Here is a 23809-nt window from a genome sequence, read left to right on the forward strand (position 1 = left end):
GTATGACCCCACAAAAAAGCTCTTTGCATTTCTGAATTATATTCAAATATGGAAAAAGTGTGCTGTTCCTTTAAAAGTGCAGTCTCATTTGTGGTTCTACAAGCACTGGTGAGTCATAGTTTGGGTAACGGCTTCTGTAAAATCTTAACCAAAAAGAAAACATTTGATTTTGTATTTATAATAACACTTCAGAATGTACTTATCTAAAAAGCCATTAAACCTGCTGGTATTCTGATTATTTACATAGGCTGATGCTGCTTATACAAAGTGGGTGCCAAATCGTCTTGAGAGTGAGCATAAAATTCATTTCTTGGCAGAGTTTTGAAGCAACGTCTCAGCTTTATTTCATTTGCTGTCTTATTAAATTTTAAATGTTGTGTCAGAAGTGTGTTGGGTGTTCATTAATTAGCAATTCTGCCTTGCAGCACTGGGGTCCTGAGTTTGATTTTTCAAGGAATTAGTACGATCTTCCCATGTCTGCCTGGGTTTCTCTTGGTGCAATACTCTGGCCTCCTCCCACACTCCAATAACACAGGCAGGTTGGCTCCTCATGAATCTGACTTTAGTGTGTCATAGGAACCTTAAGCTGGCCATACATTAAGATTTTTAAAAGATCTTTTCGTTATAATAGGACCAAGCTTCAAACCTACCTAACTGATTTTATGACCAATGTTGGATGAAAAATTGCCAGATGTGCAACCATTCAGTGCCCACTAACTGTACGATAATTTCATGGATTTGTCGGATTGCACTGAAATTGGTCGTTAGGTAGAGAAAAATATAATGTGCATTTAGATTGTAAGCTCCAATGAGCATAGACTGACATGAACAATAGACAATATCTGTGCCTAGTAAATTTTGTCACTATATAGATTAAACGGAACATTGTCCAAAAATTACAACTGGCGTTAATTTATTTTAACATTGAAAAATTTGCCTTTTTGCAATGTACTTATTGAATTAAATGCAAAAGCTTGTTTTTCACAGAGAGCTCCCTCTCTCCTCTGCTGGCAACATGACCTGAAAAGAATCAGCATGTGTGTCTGTGAATCTGCAGCCTACTGAGTTTCGGATTACTTTAGAACACCACTTTCAGTTCTGCTGAAGAGGCAGCAAGATGTAAAATATAAGCTTAGGTATAAAAATGGTGCTCAATTTGTAAATAAAGCACATTTCAAAAAGATACCACATACAGCAGCTCTACCACTGCTCACTACTGAACTTGGTACCTCTGTCTAAGATTTTCCATTGTTTTAGTCAAGGTTTTTTCTTTTTTAATAGACCCCATTCTAATAAAGTATTGATGACTTGTTGACTCAGGAGGAAGATCAAAAAAGCTTAGCTGTCGGATTGGTAAACCACATTATTTAATTTTCCAGGATTCTTTTATTTGTGACATGGTGCTGAGAGATTAGCCAGTTGCTAATAATGGTGCAAGTATTATGGTCCCACTCTAAAAACTATAGGCCTGTTAATTTGACATAAGTGTTATTAAAGCATTTGGAAGGCATAATAAGGGATACGATAAGTTCCTTACATGATGTTGTGCTTTGCAGATATAACTGGATAAAGTAGAGAACTGGGCAGTGAACTGGCAAATAAGGTTCAGTGTTGATAAGTGACACTTAAGCAGACATAACATAAATGCAATTTATACACTAAATGGTATTATGTTGGGGAGCCTCCTTAGTGGTTAGGATTTTGAGGGCTGTAGTTGGCTGAAATATATTTTTATAGAGACCTACATTGTTTGGGGGTATAGTTGTCATTTAATAACAGTAGACTTCCAGCATATGTATTCACCTCCACATAATTTCAGTTCATCAAAATTGCAGTACTCCCATTTCATATTCATAAAACTGTCTTTATTTCACATATGGCACGGATACAGCAAAGTTTTGGACCTTCATGGTCCTTTCTCAAGTTAACAAAATAAAAAAAATAAAATAAGGACTAGGAGAGAAAGGACAAGGAAGATCTGAAACGTTGCTGTAACCTTGCCATATGTGAAATAAAGGGGGGTTATAAATACGAAATGGGAGTGCTACAATTTTGATGAAATAAAAAAGTGCCTTGCCTTGAAGGTTGAAAAAATAATTTTGCCTCCTTACGGATGGCAGGTAAGCTTTCCCTCTAAATCCTTTGCGTCTTAGTGCATAAAAAATTGTCTTATTTGCACATATTTTTAACTTGTGTGCGCATTTTTAAGAACTGTGTGTCTTTTATGCAAGCCACAATTTGTTGTTTACAATATCAATAGTTTACTTGATTCTGGATGTAAGATCCAATATTGTGAGCTAATACATTGTTGGGTGGATGCTGGGGGGAGCTGGAGGATGTTGGGTGGATGCTGGGGGGAGCTGGAGGATGTTGGGTGGATGCTGGGGGGAGCTGGAGGATGTTGGGTGGATGCTGGGGGGAGCTGGAGGATGTTGGGGAGCATGCTGGGGGGAGCTGGAGGATGTTGTGTGGATGCTGGGGGGTGCTGGAGGATGTTGTGTGGATGCTGTGGGGAGCTGGAGGATGTTGGGGGGAGCTGGAGGATGTTGGGTGAATGCTGGGGGGAGCTGGAAGATGATGGGTGGATGCTGGGGGGAGCTGGAATATGTTGGGGAGGATGCTGGGGGGAGCTGAAGGATGTTGGGTGGATGCTGGATGGAGCTGGAGGATGTTGAGTGGATGCTAGGGGGAGCTAAAGGATGTTGGGGAGGATGCTGGGGGGAGCTGGAGGATGTTGGGTGGATGCTGAAGGGAGCTGGAGGATGTTGGGTGGATGCTGGGGGGAGCTGGAGGATGTTGGGTGGATGCTAGGGGGAGCTAAAGGATGTTGGGGAGGATGCTGGGGGGAGCTGGAGGATGTTGGGTGGATGCTGAAGGGAGCTGGAGGATGTTGGGTGGATGCTGGGGGGAGCTGGAGGATGTTGGGTGGATGCTGGAGGATGTTGGGTGGATGCTGGGGGGAGCTGGAGGATGTTGGGAGGATGCTGGGGGGAGCTGGAGGATGCTGGGGGGAACTGGAGGATGTTGGGGAGGATGCTGCAGTGGGGAGTGGCCCATAGTATGGGGACACTGGGGGAGGACCAGCAATGTTTTGGGGGGCCCTGGGCTGGCTTGGCTAGCAATGTTTTAGGAGGTCTCTGCTCTGGCACCAATGCAAAACATAACACCTGGCTGCCAATGTTTTAGGGGGGCCCTGGCTACCAATGTCTGTCATGATATACAGGTGCCACAGTGCATAATGAAATCCTTAGGGCCACAATATGTCATAAAATGATTGGGGCCACGTGTCTGTCTTCTGGTGCACTTTGTGTATGTTATGCTTTTCAGGTGTGGTTTTGTAAAATGGGCCTGTTTTTGGACGCGGTCTAAAGATTTTGCCGCGCTATGCGCGCCAGGTTGTTTTTGTGCCTCCTTCTGCTTTTCAAATGTTGGGAGGTATGTTAATGCTTTTTCACTGTACCACAGTTGTCTAGTCTAAACCTTCTGTTTTTCAGTCATTTAATGGCATGCAATGTATTACAGTCTGACAAATGGAAATTAGTTTGGGTTAATAAAAAAGTAGCCCTGGATGGATTTCCATGCTATCTTCCTTTTAAAACTTATACTTTCTTTTCTTCACAAAGCAATAGCCCAGACATATAATGCAAAGAATAATTTAAATGATCTAGATTTTGTAGTTCATGTTTTATCTAGGATTGCCACCTGTTTGGTTTTAGTTTTTGGTAAGTTAAAAATTGTCTGAAAAAAAAACTAAGCAGCGATATAAATCTATGTGAAAAATCTACATTGAATGGGTTTTCTCATTATACTTTTATGCTGGCATTTAGTAAAGGCCATTCACACCTGCATTCATCTGTTTAGTGCCTGTCACTACACACATGGAGCAGTGTGATCAGAATCCTATTGAGATAGATTGATACCTATGCCATCAAAGTCACAGGGGCTGATTCACGATAAAACGAGTGCTCTTTATAGCATGCGTTAAAAATTTTATCACTTATTATTTTTTGCAACTTAACACTCGATTCACTAAAAGGATACTTGTGATAATTAAGAAGCGATGTTCTTGGCATTATTTATCTTGTGATGACCATTTTTCAAGCGGTATTTTCTGCCGTGTGCGGTATTTTGTCACACATGCGATATCAGCGCGCGATATTATGCACGTAACCGTTACTTTCTGAAAACTACCGTTCTGAAAATGACCATTTCCCTGAAAACTGGAGGATGCATCACTCTAGGACGATCACATACTTGAAAAAATTCAACTGCAAAGTCCATGTTGTTACCACAATCACCAGCTGCAATTTTGTTTAGTAATGCCTACTCCTGGGAGGCGTTAAGTTTCACAGTAATTATCGCCACATTTTATGCTTGTAACGCTTCTTATGCGTTTGTGAATCATGCGTTAGTATTATTTCTATGCAATAATGTGGTATTTTGCGCATGTGAAATGACTTTGATGAGTCGGTACTTATTTATCGCATGCTTTTTAAAGCAAAAAAACATGCGATATGCGTTATCGACCTTTAGTGAATCGGCCCCACACTCAGTGCATCAAAGAATTTCTATATATGTTAAAAGTAGGGAAATAAAAACCATCATAAGGACTTTTTAAGCAAAATCCTTTCTCTTTATAAGAAATTATTTTCTAGAAGTCAATGGCACAAACTATGGAACAGGGGATGGGGTGTTCCTTAAACTTACGGCACTTTACGCTTAAAAGGTAACTTGCAAGCTTGTGTGATAAAGGGCCCTTGCACCCCATTACTTTCTGCAACTATCAATGCCTCTTATATATGTATAATATTTTAAAGGAGAAGGAAAGGCTAATAAAGAGTTAATCTCAAGCTGCAGGCATACCTTCAGTTCTCTCAATAGTGCTCTTAAGTCTCCCCATATTTCACCTGTTCAGATGATCAGAAGCCAAACAGGAAGAAAAAACACTGAGCTGTGTAAAAAAGTTCCCATAATGCCTCACTCCTGCACCGAGACCCAGACCAGTGTACATGCTCAGTTTGTTAGACAGCTTTCTGCTGTGAGTTCTTAGCATTCTTGAGGGAGGGAAAGAGGGGAGAGAGGAGAGAGCTGCCTGTCTCTGGCAGAGGAAAACAGACACAACAAATCTTTTGACAGAGGATTCAGTGCAGCGTTTCTGTGAGTGGTTATGGCTGTATTTACATAGACCTTTCTGATAAAGCTTACTTTTGCTTTTCCTTCTCCTTTAAAGCACTGCATACCTTTGTGGCACTAAAAGACAGTTGATAATGATTACTAATTGTATTCTGTTTTTTTAAACTCTTTCAGTCTTAAGGGAGCTGTATAGCCTTTCCCCAGTTCAAAATGCATGTTCTGTAAAATCTTTATTAAAGAGAATCCTTTTTTTGTGAAACTGAAGTTATAAAATTAATGGAATCTATTATTCATGATCTGTAGCTAAAAATAAGTTGCAGCAACGAAACTGCAAACAATAGCAAACCCATTATATAAATGTTACATGACTGTAATTGTCTTGGTCACATCAGAAACCAACACTTAAGGCAAACAGAATTTTGTATTATACAATACGTGTTAAAGGAGCTGTTTCTGTACAGGTTGTTGACAATGAATTATGAGCACTTTGAAACGCATAGCATTCTCTACCAGCTTTATATTATGCAATCAGTTCAACCAAGCTGAACTAAAGCAAATTGGATTTATTCCCATGAGAACCAATGAACAAATTTTCCCAGAGACTTTCAGTGATGGCAAGTCTTCTTGCACAATCACATATAAGCTTTATGCTACAAACATTGCCTTTAGTGTCTACTAGAAAGTATATATGGCCAAATAATGTAAATTACCTCCTCTATGACGTATAATAGTAGAAATGTGGGGGTTAAATTCAATGGCCTTTGTTATAATGTAAGATATTGTTAAAATAAAGAGTGAATTTAGTCCAAAATGTAGCAAATATAAAGGTGGAGTAGAATATTTGTGAAATCCTTTCATATTTTCAAAGAGCATATAGCAAAAGGTGCTAATCACATGCTGATATAAAAGAATAACTGTATGGCAGAATACATGAGCAGAAACCTAAAAAAAAGTAGATGTATTGATGTATAAAGTATAAAGATGTATACTTTATGACTATAATATATGTTGGCACTGCAGTATATAAATTAAAAATATTAATAACAACAAGACCTGAATATAATTCCAAAATGTAACTTTCCCAAAATTTAAATTTTACCAGCCCTTGAAATTGCAGGGAAGCTGCATATTGACAATATATTATATTATAGGGTCAGCAGCCCTGACGTAACAGGTATGCTTATATTCCAATGGTTTGTTAGTAAGTGCTTAAAAATACTACTGTCTGCTAATGCTTATCAAGATGCCATGTGTGTCTGTCTGTGGCCAAGCTGGGACATAATCAAATGTCATAAGGCAAAAGCCAAACAAACAATGCAGAGATATGCTGATTATTAAGAAAATACATTTTGGCCTGTTGATTTGGGTTAACACCTCATCTAATGAATTCTTAAAAATCCTAAAATGAAATGCATTATTCATAATGCTAAACCAATACACTTAAAATACTTTTTTCACTGCTCCTGTGTCATTTTACCTTCACAGTGATGATGTTGCTTATAGTACCCATCTCCACAGGTGGGGACACACTGGCCATGTTTCAGCAGCAGGGAACCCACACAAGATGTACACTCTAATCCATTTTTACAGCTGGAACAGGACTTCTTACATTCTGTCAGTAAAAAGAGCACACATCAACATAACACAATAGGAAGGATATAGGTCACCAAAGCAAATGGGAAAAAGTAAAATTACATTAATTATACAGTCAAGTTTTAATAGTCTCCATTAAAGAAAATGACTGTACAGTGCCACTTTAAGAAGACACCTTTTTCCAATGCAAATTCCAACTGTACCTTGACATGTTTTTCCATCCTGATAAAAGCCTGAGCCACAGTTGACCACACAGTGCCCCTTCTGGAGCAAATGAGCCTCATCGCTGCAGATGTCACAGTGTTCAATAGACTGAGAGCAGGTTAAGCAGTCTGGGTTGCAGTGATCTAGAACAAAACATAAAAAAATGAACTGTAAATAGAAAGATTCATACTCTTCTCTGTGGAAAAAAATCTATCCATGAGCCAATGTATTTCTTTCATTGCTCACAGCATTTAAAATTACATGTATTAGTCTATGTCAGATGGAGCAAAGACCAAGACTATAAACAAGAGTAGTAATGAATACAAGTTTAATCTCTAGGTACCCTATAGAAATTGATGACACTTCTAAACGTGACCATATTTTAATGACAAACATCTACATTCTACATTGTTTATATTTAACAAACCTTGTACCTGTTGGCACCTATAAGTAGGTAAGGTATTTCCATTTACATGGAACTTCCTGCTACTTATTTAGAGATAGGAATAGCATCTATATTTTCTATGGACTTGATAGGCAAACAACTGTTGCCTGTAATTTTTATTGTGATGACGTATTAGTTGCCCATGATAAATCTGCTCTACCATGGGTGACTGATCTCCTGAAAATGGTTTTCAACCGTTAATAATGTAAATCACTGGTGAAAAAACATATGCACTGCTTAGTTTTTCAGAAGTCACCCAAAACTGCCTCACAAGGAAACTTGCTGTAACAACCTAGAGGTTCAGTATCTCTATGAATGTAATGACCCAAGCCATCAAACTTTCCCTTTTTCATAATCCAATTTGATTTATTAAACAGATGTGCACTCACTAAAGTCACTAAACATCACTAAAGATCACTAAAGACATCCAGTGTTTACAAAATTACATTTTGAATGTGGAGTTTCTTGTTTAATCTGTTACCTTAAGTTTTAAAGTCTCTGCACAGTATTATATATATATATATATATATATATATATATATATATATATATATAAACTTTAGACTGTAAGCTATTATAGGCCAGTTCATAACCTTTAGTGTTTCCTAATACTCTGTAACAAGAGTGGTATTGACTTGTTGTTTCATTACTGTCTTCTGTATGTTAGAAAACTGTAGATTGTGTATTTGTTTCAGCATAGGCGTATAAATGCATGCCAAGAAACAGACTAGTATAGCTGTATAGTATAGACTAAAGTCAACCATAAACACAATGACTTGCTCATCCTAAAGGCAACTCATTGTTCTTCCCAGCCCCTCTTTCCCAGGTGCCTCACCAGGCTTTTTTCTTGCCTGGCTCCCCTCTGGCCCCCACCGTGTACCATTTTTCTTTCAGAATTTTTTTCTGGGGTGAACAACGCAATTGCTCAATTTGACCAGCCTGTTTGTTGGCCAAACGAGGCTGTTCAGATCTTTGTCCCAATTAAAGGATTAACTTAAGGTCCCCATACACCTTAAGATCTGCTCGCTATCGGCAGCTAGAATCGCCCCATGTATGGGGACCTTAACAACAGTAACAGATCCAAACCCATCAGGAGACGGCAGCGTCAATGGCTTGGAGTGGTAGTGGGGGGCTGTAATTCTCGCTGCATACACAGGCCAACAAGCTGCTTAGTTTCTCTGAAGACAATGCTAGCTTGTGAATAGGACCAGAGTCTTTCAGATGCTGAAATGTGAAATTGCTTTCCTGCTTGAATTTTTAGTTTCAATCATTTTTATTGGGATTTTTTAAACATTATAGCCAAATAAAGGCATTAAAATATTTTCAAACATTAATATTTACATTATGCAGAAAAATAATCTGCAGTACAAATAATAACAGCCGTTGAAAACTTATACATTCAGTATTGGTCAACATATGATAAAATGTGATATAATATAATTTAATATTGTTGGTTAAGAAATTTGTTATGTACACGTATATATTTATACCCGTATACTAATCACGCGTTGAAAACGTGCAAAACACGTATAAACTGACACTACTGAGATCCTAGGGGTCGCATTCATCTAAGGATTGATTGAACATAGTCAAGCTGTATCATTAAGAAATTTTGCTTCGCCAAAAATATAGAGCAACATTTTACTATAATAAATTGATATATCCCAATAAGGATATAAGTATACATATAGTAAAAACTTTAACTACAACTACACCTAATACTACAACTAATGAAGTTGTATTCAATTGCTAAGAGTTAAGAACAGTACGCTCTCCTCATAAATTATTGTGTTATGCAGAGTACACAACTGGAAAAGTCTCCATCTCTGTGAGAGGGTTTATAGGATGTATTGGATTTATTAGATTTATGGGATTTATAACCTCTAATTAAGATCATTCAGTTTAGTATCTGGGTATATCGAATGCCATAAACTTGATCTCACCAGAAAGGACTGTAAATTTCCTGATCTGATTGCCCAGGTTTTTTCTGCATTGAGATTAAACTCTACAGTTTTAAGAATATCTTCAATTTTGGGAATTATTTTAGATTTCCAATTTTCTGCTATCTTACACCTGGTAACCACAAAAATGTGATTAAAAATCAGTCTCTCCTTGGGAGGCAAGTCCATGGTCTTTATGTGGAGAAGGGCCATACTGGGAGGAATACACATCAAATTCACAGGTAATTTCCTAAGAAAAACCTCTATTTCCTTCCACAATCCTTGGATTTTAGGACATTCCCAAAATATATGTTCCAAAGAACCTGCTTGTTTACAGTCTCTCCAACAAAGTGGAGTAACTTTGGTATCGAATTTGGCGATTTTTACTGGAGTGAGGTACCATCTCCATATCATTTTTAAGAGATTCTCATGATGAGACACACAGTGTGTGGACTTTCTCAGCGATTTGACTGCTAGCTCCCATTCTTCTTGGTCTAAATCTAACTGTAAATATTCCTGCCATCTTGTCAACTGACACCTAGGAGGTTCTACTCTATCCGATAATAATGTCTTATAGAACACGGATAGTCCTTTTTGAAATATCTTTTCTGGTAGTAAAAGTTTAGTAACGTGGGAGGGTAGGAGTAGTGGGGTTGAAGTATGGGTTTGTAAAAATTTCCGTATTTTGAAATATTTGTATTCTTCAGATTTAGGGATATTATATTGTTGGCTTAATTGTTCAAAAGATTTTAGTTCTGTATTTTGAAACAATTTATCTACTGTATCTAAGCCTAGGTCTATCCAATTACCTAAAGAGAGTTCTTTAATTACACTAGCTAACGTAGATAAGGGGACAGGTTGAGTGATAGCTAATGGATTGTTAGAGCTTGATTTAATTAGATCTTTCCATAATTTCAGGGTATTTGTTATCATCATATTGGGTATTGATCTGTAAGTTTTCCATATTAATTTGGTTTCTAATAGGTTTTTATATGAGGAGAAAATTGTTTGATTCTGTTCCAACTCTATCCAGTGTTTAGTTCCATCCTCCGTCCAGATTACCCTAGACTGATCTAAAACTGTAGCTCTATAATAAAGCTCAATGTCATGTACGCCAAAACCTAGGTTTGATGCATGTAGTGTAAGTATTCTATTGGAAAATCTTGGTGATTTATTCATTAAGACAAACTTATTGAGAAGTTTTTGTAGGGAAGTAAAGAATTTTTTGGGAACTTTTACTGGGAGATTTCTGAAGAGATACAATAGCTGGGGCAATACCATCATTTTGAAGGCAGCAGTCCTACCTAACCAAGAAAACTCGAGCTTGGAGAGAGCCTCTAGCTTGGTTTTGAGCCTGGAAATCCATGGCTCGTAATTTTCCTTGTATATCTGAGAAATTAGAGGAGTGACAGAAATTCCTAAGTATTTGATTGACTTTTCAGACCAAGAGTAAGGGGAAGACTTTTTGAGCGACTGGATTGTATCTAAGTCCAAATTATAGGGTAGAATCACTGTTTTATTTTTATTGAGTTTATAATAGGAGATTTTTGAAAAGTTATTTAATTCTGTTTCTAAATTTGGTAGTGATATTAAGGGATCTTGCAAATATAGTAAAATATCATCGGCATACATGCCTAGTTTTGTTTCTGCATCGCCAACTTGGATACCATGGATCAATTGATTGTTTCTAATCTTTTCTGCAAGAGGTTCAAGGGTAAGTATAAAAATTAAAGGGGAGAGTGGGCATCCCTGACGTGTTCCATTAGTAATATTGAAAGGAGAAGACAAAAAACCAGAGGACAATACCATTGCTGATGGCTGGGAGTAGAGTGCCATTATAGCCTTATACAGGTAACCAGTACAACCAAACTTTCCCAGTACCCTTGACAAGTAGGTCCAGTTGACCCTGTCGAATGCCTTCTCCGCGTCCAAAAAGACAACCTGCTTGACTTTTTAAACCAACTATATCTGACTGCTTATTTTTCCACAGGCCCTGTTAAGAAACTGCAACTCAGGAACATACTGCCACCTGCATACCTCAGTGTAGTGATGATGATATGTGTGGCATATATTTGCTAGTGCAATTTACACAGTGTTATGCACAAAATACTAGATTGTATTTATAATGACCAGTCATTTGTGTGCCCCCCCACATATGTGCCACCCCACCTGGCTGTTTTGACTACTTACCTTTGTGTAAGCTTTAAATGGTATCAGTACTGAGATTAGCTGGCCCCCCTGCACTGTTAAGACCTCAGATTTAGGCTGTAAGACCTTGTATTGTTCACATATTTAAGACCCTGCATTATTCACACATATAAGACCTTGCATTGTTCGAAACAAACTGTTCATGTTGAAGTGGTCATGATCAGTTACTTGCATAGTCATGATTGGTTTCCCTGTCTCCTTTCCCACTCTACCTGCCCTACTTTACTTTGCCTGTGTGTGCCATACTCTGCCTGCTCTAAGTTGCTTGTTTACCATACTCTGCATGCCCTTTGCTGCCTGTGTTCACCATAAGCTGCCTGTGTGTGCCATACTCTGCCTGCTCTAAGTTGCTTGTGTACCATACTCTGCATGCCCTCTGCTGCCTGTGTTCACCATACACTGCCTGTGTGTGCCATACTCTGCCTGCCCTATGCTGCCTGTGTGCACCACACTCTGCCTGCCCTATCCTGCCTGTGCATGTCATACTCTGCCTGCCCTTTGCTGCCTGTGTGTGCCATACTCTGACTGCCCTATGCTGCCTGTGTGTGCCATACTCTGACTGCCCTATGCTGCCTGTGGGAGGTGAACCTGGCAGGGGGTTCACCTGGGGGTTTGTAAGCATTTGGAAATTGTCATTATACGGTCCCTAAGGTGTATAATTATGTGCTGGGGGTTGTTGTGCTATCCACAGGGGAGGAGAAGGCATATGAATTTAAGGATATGCCTTAATATGATATAATATAATTATTTCGCATATGAATAATGGGTGATATCCCTACAGTGAGCATCAATCATTTGGGTTTTTGTTGCACTATCACCATTAATGTGGGTATGGTCTTAAAAACATCTGTGATGTGGTTTGAAGCTGGTGCAGTTTAATAAGGGGGAGTTGTCAAAAATGGCTTCCATTAGCGGCCCTCCACCATGTAGGCGAGAAAATTCAAGCCCTCTGTACCACAGAAGTTGGACAGCACTGAATTATTTGATTTGTATGGTAATTGTTATAGATCAACAAACATTTTGTAATAGCTTACTGAGTATCTATTAACATTAAAATAAACCTTGTGAGCCAAAGTATATATACAGTAATAATTAGAAAAGATGTAAGGGCTACCTGTTCTGCATTGTGGGCAGCACTCTCCCTCCACACTCACGGCAAGGGTTCCAAGAGGACATGAAGGGCACGATGGTGAGAAGCAAACAACCTGGCCTTGCTGGCACTCACACTGTCTGCATGCTCCTTCTGTCCACTTCTCCCCATTCTGAAATTGAAACATTTAATAAACCTGTTATTAAATTAGAGGCAGCCGTGTACAGAAAATGAGAAAAGATGGTTACATTTTCCAAAATTATTAATACATTTAGAAGCATTTATATAGAGCTTTACAGCAATTATAGCAGCTGTAACAGGCTAACAAACAGCTTGAATAACATGTCCAAACGTTCAAGGATTTGCAACCATGTTTTTAGTCAACAGAAAGCGCTATTCATAAACACCCCCCTTATACTGGCCAAATATAGAAGTCCAATTAATCACTAAAAACCTGATGGTAGATTTGGGTAATATGTGTGTGTGAGATACAACATCTACGTTTTCCATAGACTGTATATTGCAGGCACTGTATTTTGGCAAATACATGGGGTCAGGCTGATTCACCATCCTAATAGGGTCAGGGTGATTCACCATTTTCAAGTGCCCAAAACTATCACAGTAAAAAAGGGCTTTCTTCAAGTGTTACATACCTGGCAACCATTGGAGTACAAATAAAAATGCAGTCTATAAAGGCTTTCACAGACAGAATAAACAATATGCCTGCTTACATTTGTGTGAGCAATATTCAACAAAGGAATTAACTGTTTGTCTAATATGTGTGATATCTGTAATAGTTCTATATTTTATGTTATTTGAACATAATTTTTGAGATTTGTAGGCTGCTGCCTAGATAAGGGTAAAATAATCAGATAATAATGCCATCCATTTAATACATACATTTTATTTTTGCTAATAGTAATTCAAATAATTAATACAATTTTGACTAAATATGGCTACATTTTTAATGGAGTACTTAGTAGTCTGTTTATACTTCTAGATAAATTGCCATCTTTTTTCAGTATGCTTAGCATCATTTCCACTCAGGAGCCAAACAGACAGGTGGGGCATGTCCTACTAATAACACTTATGAGATAACTTTTATAATACTGTAAAGTGGATTCATTTGTAATTGATCCCGGATACCGAAAAGTGTTGTAAAAAATTGCCCAAGTTTTTAACTTAAATAAAGTGTATTCTGCCATTATACGATTATATGTTTGTACCCTACTAAAACAAAGCACAGAGACACACACACATACATTGCATATACTGACTATATCCTTTGAATAAATTAAAAAAAAAAAAAACCTAGACATTCAAGTTTGCTACATTTCCTCTTGATGTAAAAAACATAAGCCCTCAGGGTGTGTGATTGAACCTGTCTTCCGCTGTATGACATTGATATATAATGTAAGATAAAGAGTGATGCATCCCTTAGTTTTTATGTATACTGTACTGTATAGACACCTAAAGCTTGTGCAGTGACTGAAGTAGTTATCGGATTGCAAATTACTGTGGTTTTCAACTATCTCTGATTCCTAACCTTGTAACTGGTGTGTAGAGCAAAGCAGATGAGCTGCCAACATTCCCAGACAACTCTAGAAATTGAAGTTAAATAACAGCTGAAAAGACACATATTAACTGGTCCTAATATGCAATAAATCCTTAACTCCATATCCATACCTCCCAACATTTGAAAAATGGAAAGAGGGAGAAAAAGAAATGCTGTGTGTAGTGCGACCACACCCCCTAAATTCCACTCCCATTTTACTAAATTTGGCAGGTTATTTAAAGTTTGAACACATTTCTGGGGGTTTTGGGGCCGTTTTACGTGTTATTACAGTTTTGCTAAAAAGGTAAAATTGCCCTTTAAGCTGCAAGGTTCAGGCTGCAAGCTGCAAGTCTGTTTAGCTTATTAGTTACAATTGTATCTAAGTGCAGGTGTAGCTTGTTAAGATTTCTAGGCTCTCTGCCAAAAGGGTCTTTGTTGCCCCAGTGTATATTTGTTTTTTGCACCAAACAAGAAATTAAATAAAATTATGGTCACTATTACTCAGGGGTTGAACCACTTACATATTTTCTATAAGTTCTGGGTCATTAGAGATGACTAGATCCAGTATAGCATGGTTTCTGGTTGGCGCCTCAACAACCTGTGACATAAAGTTGTCATGCAACAAGTTTTTTAAGCTTGTTTCTATTTACTGTCCTGGCAGTACTAATGATCCAGTAGCTAGCTGAGTTATAGATACAAATATGTAGCAGAGCAAATACCGAAATGGTTGGTGCTCACTGCAGGGATATCATCCATCACTTATGTGTGAAAGAAGTTTATTAAGTAATATTTAGCCACATCCTTAAATCCATATGCCTCTTCCTCCCCTGTGGATAGCACAGCAACCACCCAGCACATAATAATTACACACCTTAGGGACCCCCTAACAATTATTTTCCAAATGCTAACAAAACATTCTATTATTTTGTTAAGGACCTAAGAAAAAAGTGGATTTGGAACAATAATCTCCTGTGCTGTCAAGTTAATAAGAGTTACTAGAAAGAATCTTGAAACCCTACAAAGAACTTATTGAAATATGACTGGTATCACCCACTTTAAGAAAAGACCATCAACATTTTACTGATCTGTGCCTGAAATCATTACAGGGCAGATTCATCAGGCCCCTGTATTTTGGTTACAGCTTTGTAAAAATAATAATTATTTAACAGTTTTTTACTCTACACTGGAACGAGAGTATTGTTGGCATCCTTACTCCCATCTTGCAAACTGCTGAGAGGATTATTGATTAAAGGGGTATTAGAACCTAGAGCTGCTGTTGAGCAGAGGTGGGCTCTAACTCCCCAGAGAGCAGATTACTGCAACTGAGCACATTCTAACAACAATTGATACATTTATCATCTTTAATGTGTTGATTTTTTAACACTGACTGTCAAAAAGGTTCTTGACAGTTAGGAAAATGTTGATACAATGTAAATGGAGAAAAAATGAACTACTCTTTCTGCTTCTGTGTGGGACTTGCTTTCTCCCACTTGTCTGGCTCCTTGCCTGGCTTATATCCAGTTACAGAATTTTAGTTCCTTCTTGTTTTTAGTTCAACTTTAATACAATCAGGCACGGTGCACTGAATGGACATTGGTGCATGCACACAATCATCATCATTATCATCACTTGTTTATACCGTATAGTGCCAGCAATGGAAACTAATTAGTGTTCACATAACCATAGACGCAATTCCATCCTTATTCATGTCTATGTAGTAGTATGCAATTTACATTCATTTTTTTGTCTCTATACGAGTTCAAAAATGTGCCAGAAGCCTAAATACTACTTTTTATAACCATGCTGCCTGAGGAGATAGAAAAGACCAAAAATGCACTCAGCATAAATAATATTTCTTCTTGCAGTTATTGTCTTCACACTAACAGTGATGTGTAGAAAAACTACACAGTAAGGTGCCCTACGTGACCAAGCTGTTGGACAGTAAGGTCACAACTGGTAAAACTGCCTGACTGAAATTTTTTATAATGAAATGTCAGATTTTTTGGCACAGCTCTCATTGTTAAAACATAATTTAAGTAAAGTAAGTACACTGACAGAAGTGCAGTTAACAAGACATATGATGCACAAACAAGAAATTTTGTCATATGCAGATAACAGGCCAGAAAATTAGAGTGGATGAGGTATACTGCATTATTTAACAAGCAAAAATGTATGTAAAAAGTACACAAATATGTTACTTACCACCAAATGTTTAATTCCACTTAAATCAGAATCAGAATCCTGTAAACCAGAAAAAAATATTTGATGAAAAGAAAACACTTTGCACATTGGGCAAATATTTAAATATGGTTCATGTTCATTTATTTGAAATCACATTCCCAACACATCTGTTTGTGGCCAAGCTACACCTCACTTAAATAGTAGATACATTACCATAATAAGCTAGTCCATATTGGTTGGACTGAGGTGGTTTATTTAAAAAAAAAAGATAAAAGAAAAATCCCTAAATTTTATTAATAATTCAAATCAGACTGAACTACACAAGTGTGACCAAAATATCATGAAATTGTAATTCTAAGCAACTTTTAAATTCAAATGTATCATAGTTACATGTAAATGAAATTGCTGTTGAAAGCAATGTGTTTATCCCTTGCTTTGTCAACAAAGAACCAGAAATGTTAATCAGCTTGCTTGTAACATTGTTTCAGGATTTAGACACACAAGAGAACACACCTTAAATACATTTACAAATAAATTTAAAACCAAATCTAATCAAAATTTAATTTAATTAATGTGTATTGCTTAGAATTAACTTTTTCTTTTATTATGCAGAAAAAATAAAAAATAAAATGGGTGTCAATCTCTTCAGTTTAAAGAATATATACCCAGTTTAAGTTTTAATTCTTTTCTTTCTTACCTGATTGCCATGGTCTTCATAAATACAGTAGCTTGTACTTGGCATACATTCAGGACAACATTTACCATCCAAATGAACTAGCTTTTCTCCCTAAGAGAGAATGTACAGTAAATATTATGGGAAGTTACTACAAACAGCAGTCAGACTGTGGTATTTATTTAAATGTAAAATACATCAATTTACTACAGTTTGCATCTACATGAAAGTTAACTCTTTGTATTTACATGCACACTTTTTAAATGGTTTGGTGAGGCACTTCATTTAGATCTTTGCGATTATCAGAACAAAGCTATAGAGATTTTGACTGGAACATACATTAAAATATGGTAGGAGACACAAAATGAAGTTAATGAGCCTCTGTAATGTGTTTCCATACTATTCATGAAGAATGTTTGGAGGAGTAGAGAGAACAGTCCTTCCATCATAAATACATCCTGAACCTTATAGCCTTTTGAAGGCTCTTTAGCTATATATCTATATGGCATATTTACATGTGTGTTTCGCCAACATTCATCCTAATGATTAATGCTTATGGTATTCTGGGGATGTTTGCAGGCAAAAACATAAACCTTTAATGGAGTAAAGTTTTACTGCATTCCTTCCAGTAAATTTATAGCTGTGAGAACAATAATTTTTCTCTCTGAATGCAGAAACATTAAGAATGCAAGGGCAATGGCAAATGGGGTAATTTCAGATGCTTTTGAGGGTGACATTATCCCCACTGCACAAGTAATTGCTGCTTGGAATCAAAGGCTGCCACATGCACAAACAACAATTTGGGATCCACTTGCTTGTGCAATCCATTTGATATAATGTTTAATATATTTTAGACCTTGATGGGTTCAATAATATGCAGGGGGTTATTTTTGGGGGGGGGGGGGCAAAGTTTGAATTATTTGCCTTTCTTTCTGCCTCTCTGTACGTGGCTACTTGGGTTAGGGATGCTAAAAAGAAAATCAGAAACAAAGTATGAGAGTAAGGCATCATCATTATCTACTTATATAGCATCAGCAAATTATGCAGCACCTTATAGTTAATATGGAACATGGATTTTACAATAATTTAGCAAACAAGGGTACAGAAGAAAGGATAGGCAGGATAGGATAGGTTGTTCACCTTTGGGTTTACTTTTAGTATGATGTAGAGAGTGTTATTCTGGTACAATTTGCAATTGGCCTTAAGCTGATACGATGCTAATTTGCTAATCCATTGGAAGCTTTTATCTACCCATGTATGGCTGCCTTAAGGTAGGGAAAGTGGGCTATAAATAAATCATAATACAGGTATGGGACCTGTTATCCAGAATGCTCGGGACCTGGGGTTTTCCGGATAAGGGGTCTTTCTGTACTTTGGATCTCCATAACTTAAGTCTGCTAAAAATCATTTAAATATTGAATAAACCCAATAGGATTGTTTTGCCTTCAATATGGATTAATTATATCTTAGCTGGGATCAAGTACAAGGTACAGTTTTATTATTACAGGAAAAAAGGAAATCTTTTTTAAATATTAGAATTATTTGCTTATAATGGAGTGTATGGGAGATGGCCTTTCCGTAATTCAGAACTTTCTGGATAATGGGTTTCCGGATAAGGGGTCCCATACCTTTAACAGTTAACTGTTAGTGTCTCAGAATTAGAGATATGGGGGCCGATTCACTAAAGGTCGATAACGCTTATTGCATGCTTTTTTGCGTTAAAAAGCATGCGATAATTAAGTCCCGATTCAACAAAGTCATTTCGCAATGCGTTATTTACCTTGCATTGCGGTAATTCTCGCATAGAAATAATACTAACGCGTGATTCACAAACACATATTAAGCGCATTAGAGTCGCAAGACTCTAGAGCATTAAGTCGCAAAAAATAAGAAGCAATAACATTTTTAACGCATGCTATAAATAGCGCTCGTTTTATCGCCATTTAGTGGATTAACACCATGTTCCCTTTTGTAGTCTGATTAATTACTATTCATTCAGTCAACAATGTACATTCAACAATGTACAGTCAACAAGATACTAGAAGTAAAAAGTTCCTTTCTTGTTTCCTAGTCAAGGAATTGTACATTCCCAAGGTAGGAAGTGACATACCTGGAAGTTATATGACCGCAATAATTTCAAGCGTGAAGCAGAGCATTATATTAACTTATATCAGGAACTTACATTTTTTACATCTGGTTCTTACACTCTGCATTTATCTGCAGAGATCTGAGGGATTTGAACCTGCAGAAAAGCTTTAATCGAAGGTCTCTGCAGGAATTCCTTATTTTTCTTTCATCTTACACATATTCCTCTGCAGGTTAAATTAACTGCAGTTTAACATGATTTGACATATGATATAATCCTAAATTGATAGGCAGGTGTTTATGGTTTCTCTCACAAATGTACTATGTTGTAGAATGAACTAAGCAATGGCTCTTAAAACATCAAGAAAATAAAGAAGCTGTCCCAGAAATATTAGCTTTGGTCGGACTTTACAACCAAATGGTTTTTTTTTAGAATTTGGGTAGAATTTTGTTTAACAACTTATGACACTTTTTTTACAGCTTAGGGTGGCCAGTCAAGAGGTTGGAACCATACACCATAGTACTTCTTTCATTTATAGGAAGCAAACCTTGAGACTGCTGGGGAGAGAGCAGAAGGTATACTGGGCCCAGTTGGGAAAAATTAAGGGAAAATATATTCCCCCCCTTTGACATGAGCTGATTCAGTTTGGCTTATATAGAAAAGGTGCATAAACACTTTCTGAACTGCCAGATATAAATATAAACCTATAAATTTCTGTTCACAAGCGCAAGTACAAATTACTAAAATGGAAAAAAACGAGTGTTTACACTAAAAGTATATGCACGCAGCAGTGCCGGGCCAAGCCGGCTGGGTTGCCTAGGCAACCCAGCCCGCTTGGGCCGCCCCCTCCCGTGGGTGCACACACAAGTACATTTATGCACGCACACTGATGGGGGGGGGGGCTGCAGGGGACGCTGGTGGGGCGTGTGAGGTGGGGGTAAAGGGCTCAGAAATAGGGGTAAGAAGAGGTACCTGCCTTGTGCCCACCCACTGTTGCACCCTAGGCAGGTGCCTCTTCTGTCTACACCTAGTTTCAGCCCTAAAACTCAGACATGCTACTTACAAAATGGGGCAGTGCTCAGCATGCATTGATGAATGACACATGTAACATAGTAACATAATAAGTTAGGCTGAAAAAAGACATACGTCCATCAATTTCAACCTTAATGCCCAATATATAACTGCTAGCTGATCCAGAAAAAGGCACCTAAAGCCTCTATAATTTGCAGCAGAGGGGGAAAAATCAAAGATGGCAATTGGACCAGTCCTTGGATCAACTTGTACTAAGAGCTATCTCCCATAACCCTGTATTTCCTCACTTGCTAAAAAGTCATCCAACCCCTTCTTGAAGCTATCTAATGTATCAGTCAGTAAGAGGTTCACAGCTCTCACAGTAAAAAACAGAACCTCTTTTCTCCTGGAGTGGGTGCCCTTGTGTCAGTTCAAAGGATTTACTGGTAAATAAAGCATTAGAGAGGTTATTATATGATCCCCAGTGGCGTAAGTAGGGCCCCCTCAGACCCAGCAATGCAGAGGCCCTGAGTCCTGAAGGGCCCCCACTGCTGAGGAGATCTGAGGGGGCCTCACCTCTTAAATCGCCAGCTGCCACCTCTGGATCACGTGGCGCATCACTGGAGCGGGTGGAGGGAGGAAGCGCGCAGAGGGACTGGGAGGAAATGAGAGAGTGAGCGAGCGAGCGAGTGGGTGGGACTGGGTGGGTGACTGGATGGGCGGGTGGGTGACTGGATGGGCGGGTGGGTGACTGGATGGGCGGGTGGGTGGGAGGGACGGAGCAAATGAGCAGGCAGAGGGACTGGGAGGAAGTAAGCGACTGAGCGGGTGGGACTGGGAGGGAGCGAGCAAGCCCAACAGGGAGATTGCAAGGGAAGGGATGGGGAAGAGAATGAGCCCGTGGGGGCATCAAAAGTTCTTTGTAGGGGGCCACTGAAAGTTCCTCTGCAGGGGGGCCCTGCAAACTCTAGTTACGCGACTTGCCTCTCCTCCAGTGCACATATTAAAGTCAGCAGCAAGTTTTGATACAACCTGCAAGTGGCAGCTGGGAATTAAGGAGAACTTGGATGTGGTGGAAATTTTAGGATTCCACTAACAGTTTGTGCTAATATCTGTTACAGACTGAAGGCTGAGGCAGTAACACAAAACACAAGTGACACAATATATACATTTTACAAAAAGTTCACGCTTTTAACTAGAACATGTATAGCTGCCTCGCAAGAAAGTTGAAGCACCTACAATTTTATTCGGGAATTCTGGAGAAAAAATCTGTTGGGATGAAAAACATAGTGATTTGTTAAAAAAAAAAAAAAAAAAACAACAATTTACATTGTATGCTATGTTGTAGGCTAAAACGCAACTGCTGGGAAACCTTTAGTATCAAATTTTTTGTACATCTGCCACATGTTTATTCAGGAGCTTGATCTAAACATTTACTATACAGGTATGTTAAATGTTAAAAATTATGAATAATGCTCTGTTTCCGTCACATGTGATACATCCAAGCATAATGTGGAAGCAAGATGAATAATTCTTTCACTGTGTGACATAAATGCAGATGACAAAGTGAGAACTACCTGTCGCATGCTGAAGTATGGTTTATTCACTAAATATTAATAGAAAAGTATTCACGACAGCTGGATGAAAGTATGTTATAAAAATACCCAAACATTTGTCATAATAAATCTTTGACGAATCAAAGTTCTTATTTGAGTGTTACAGAAAAAGAGTTACAGGAAAAGATCTGGCAGCATGTTATCTTAGCTATGCAGTATTAAGTGGATAGAATTTTTGCAGCTAAGCAAAGCTATGTCCGTTTGGTATGCTGTCATCTGTCCAGCTACACAGTCACAGAAATAAATAGGCTTTCGAACTGCATGAATAAAGGAATAGCACTATTTGTCTATTTGTCAGTATAGCAGTAACTGAAATAACTGCAAAGCAGTTTGCCTGATGGGGTTATTTTGGGATTATATAATTAAAGACACTAAGTTTGCCCAGGATCAGTAACCCATAGCAACCAATCAGCAGGAAAGATTTACTGATCACCTTTTTAAAAACAAATATCTTATTGGTTGCTCTGGTTCCCTGTCCTGGGCAAACTTAGTGCCTTTTACTACATATAGGTGTTTGACTTTTAGGAGATAGTGAAAGATGTGTATGAACATTCCCAGTATAATATTCCTTTTAATGTTTACATTTATTCTCTTTGAGGGCATAACATCAACAATGCTAACATTTAAAGGTTCATTTACAAGTAACCATAGCATTAGGTGCAGAAGTGTGCCTATTTATACACCGGGAACAGGTATATGTGCTCTGCTTATGGGTCCTAAGGTGCATTTTATATACCCAGCTACTACCAGTCTACTATAAATTAAAAAATAAAGCAAAGAAATGACAGGTTGCTATTTGCAACTGTGAAGATTAGCATTTCTGTTCCATTTAGTCACTTGGAGAATGATAAACAAAGGTAAAGTCATGACATCAAAAGACAGAAAAGTCTATCTAGTTTGCCTATAGACGTGTTCTCAAACTGAAAGAACAAAACCTTTCCTCTGTACTGGCCATTTAAAAAAATTACTCCTAAAATGTACTAGTTCATTGTGAGATATGTAAGTCGGCATTATTACAGTGGAATTGGCTGCACTGCTATTTTAATCAGCACCCTTACCCATGAGCATTCCACTTTGGCACACTGGGCTTTGTGGCAGCTGACTTTCCCTTGGTCACACAGGCAGAAATTACAAGAACTTCCATTCCACAGATCACCATGATACCGCACTGAGCCCTCATACAGGCAGCTTCCTTTGGATGGCACACACTGCTCACAGCACTTGCCATCACGCTTTATCTTTGTCTGGCCCTGATGAGAAAAAAGACAAATCTCTTGCTTGATTCATTATAGTTTATCTGATACAAGTACAATACCATGTATGCTGTTATTTGACCCACAGTACACAGATAAGCAATGGGAAACGTGCATCCCTGGTTGTATAGGAACCTCAAATCCCAGAAGCCCCTGCCAAACTTCTATTACTGGAAAAATGCTAGTGGTAGCACCAATGTATGTAGAGATACATACTTCCCTTTGGTACAGTAAAGGCTACAAGGAATCTATGGGGTTTTGTAATAAAAGGCACTAAGTTTGGCCAGGAGCAGTTATCCATAGCAACCAATCAGCAGGTAACATTTACTGGTCACCTGTTTAAAAGCAAGTATCTTATTGGTTGCTATGGACAAACTTAGTGCCTTTAATTATTAGAAGCTTATATTTGACAGTTTGAAAAAAAGTGTTTAATGTCTGGAAAAGGATGCTACGTAAAAGAGCTGCTTTCTCCTCTTGTTCTTTTAGTTCATGTCTATAACACAGAACATCCTTTAGTTAGATGTGGATTACTTTCCCTTGGGGAATAAAAAATTTTGGGAACAGTATCCCAAAACAGGCATAAGTACCAGTGGCACTTAGTTACAGAGCTGTCACAGCATCCCTCAGCTAACTAATCTGGGAATTGGTGTTACCAGAGATAACATTTATTGGCTATCTGTTCCAAAAGCAGTTGATTAACACTATTTCTGCCACCGACATATGGCATACGTTGTGGCAGAAAAAGGCTTTATCCGCCAACAACGTGTCTCGTACATCATTGGCAGATAAAGCATACTCTCTGCAGCGGCGGCATGTGTGTT

At 38.1% G+C, this 23809-nt stretch overlaps 1 protein-coding gene across 4 annotated transcripts in view; it reads right to left on the reverse strand.

The window, feature by feature from the left end:
- The window catches only part of fras1 (Fraser extracellular matrix complex subunit 1), a 257678-nt gene that overhangs the window by 126206 nt on the left and 107663 nt on the right, over positions 1-23809 (reverse strand). For all 4 annotated transcript variants that reach the window (XR_004223099.1, XR_004223098.1, XM_031903422.1 and 1 more), the window contains exons 9-14: positions 22794-22985; positions 17047-17136; positions 16371-16409; positions 12638-12785; positions 6930-7073; positions 6611-6745 (exon numbers count right to left, since the gene is read on the reverse strand). Coding sequence is in view for 2 of the 4 variants with exons in the window: in XM_031903422.1 (XP_031759282.1) it covers positions 6611-6745; positions 6930-7073; positions 12638-12785; positions 16371-16409; positions 17047-17136; positions 22794-22985 (748 nt within the window). In the remaining 2 variants the exon portion in view is untranslated. The remainder of the gene's footprint in view (positions 1-6610; positions 6746-6929; positions 7074-12637; positions 12786-16370; positions 16410-17046; positions 17137-22793; positions 22986-23809) is intronic.

The sequence above is a fragment of the Xenopus tropicalis genome, chromosome 1 (genome assembly GCF_000004195.4).
Source record: "Xenopus tropicalis strain Nigerian chromosome 1, UCB_Xtro_10.0, whole genome shotgun sequence".
Lineage (NCBI taxonomy): Eukaryota > Metazoa > Chordata > Amphibia > Anura > Pipidae > Xenopus > Xenopus tropicalis.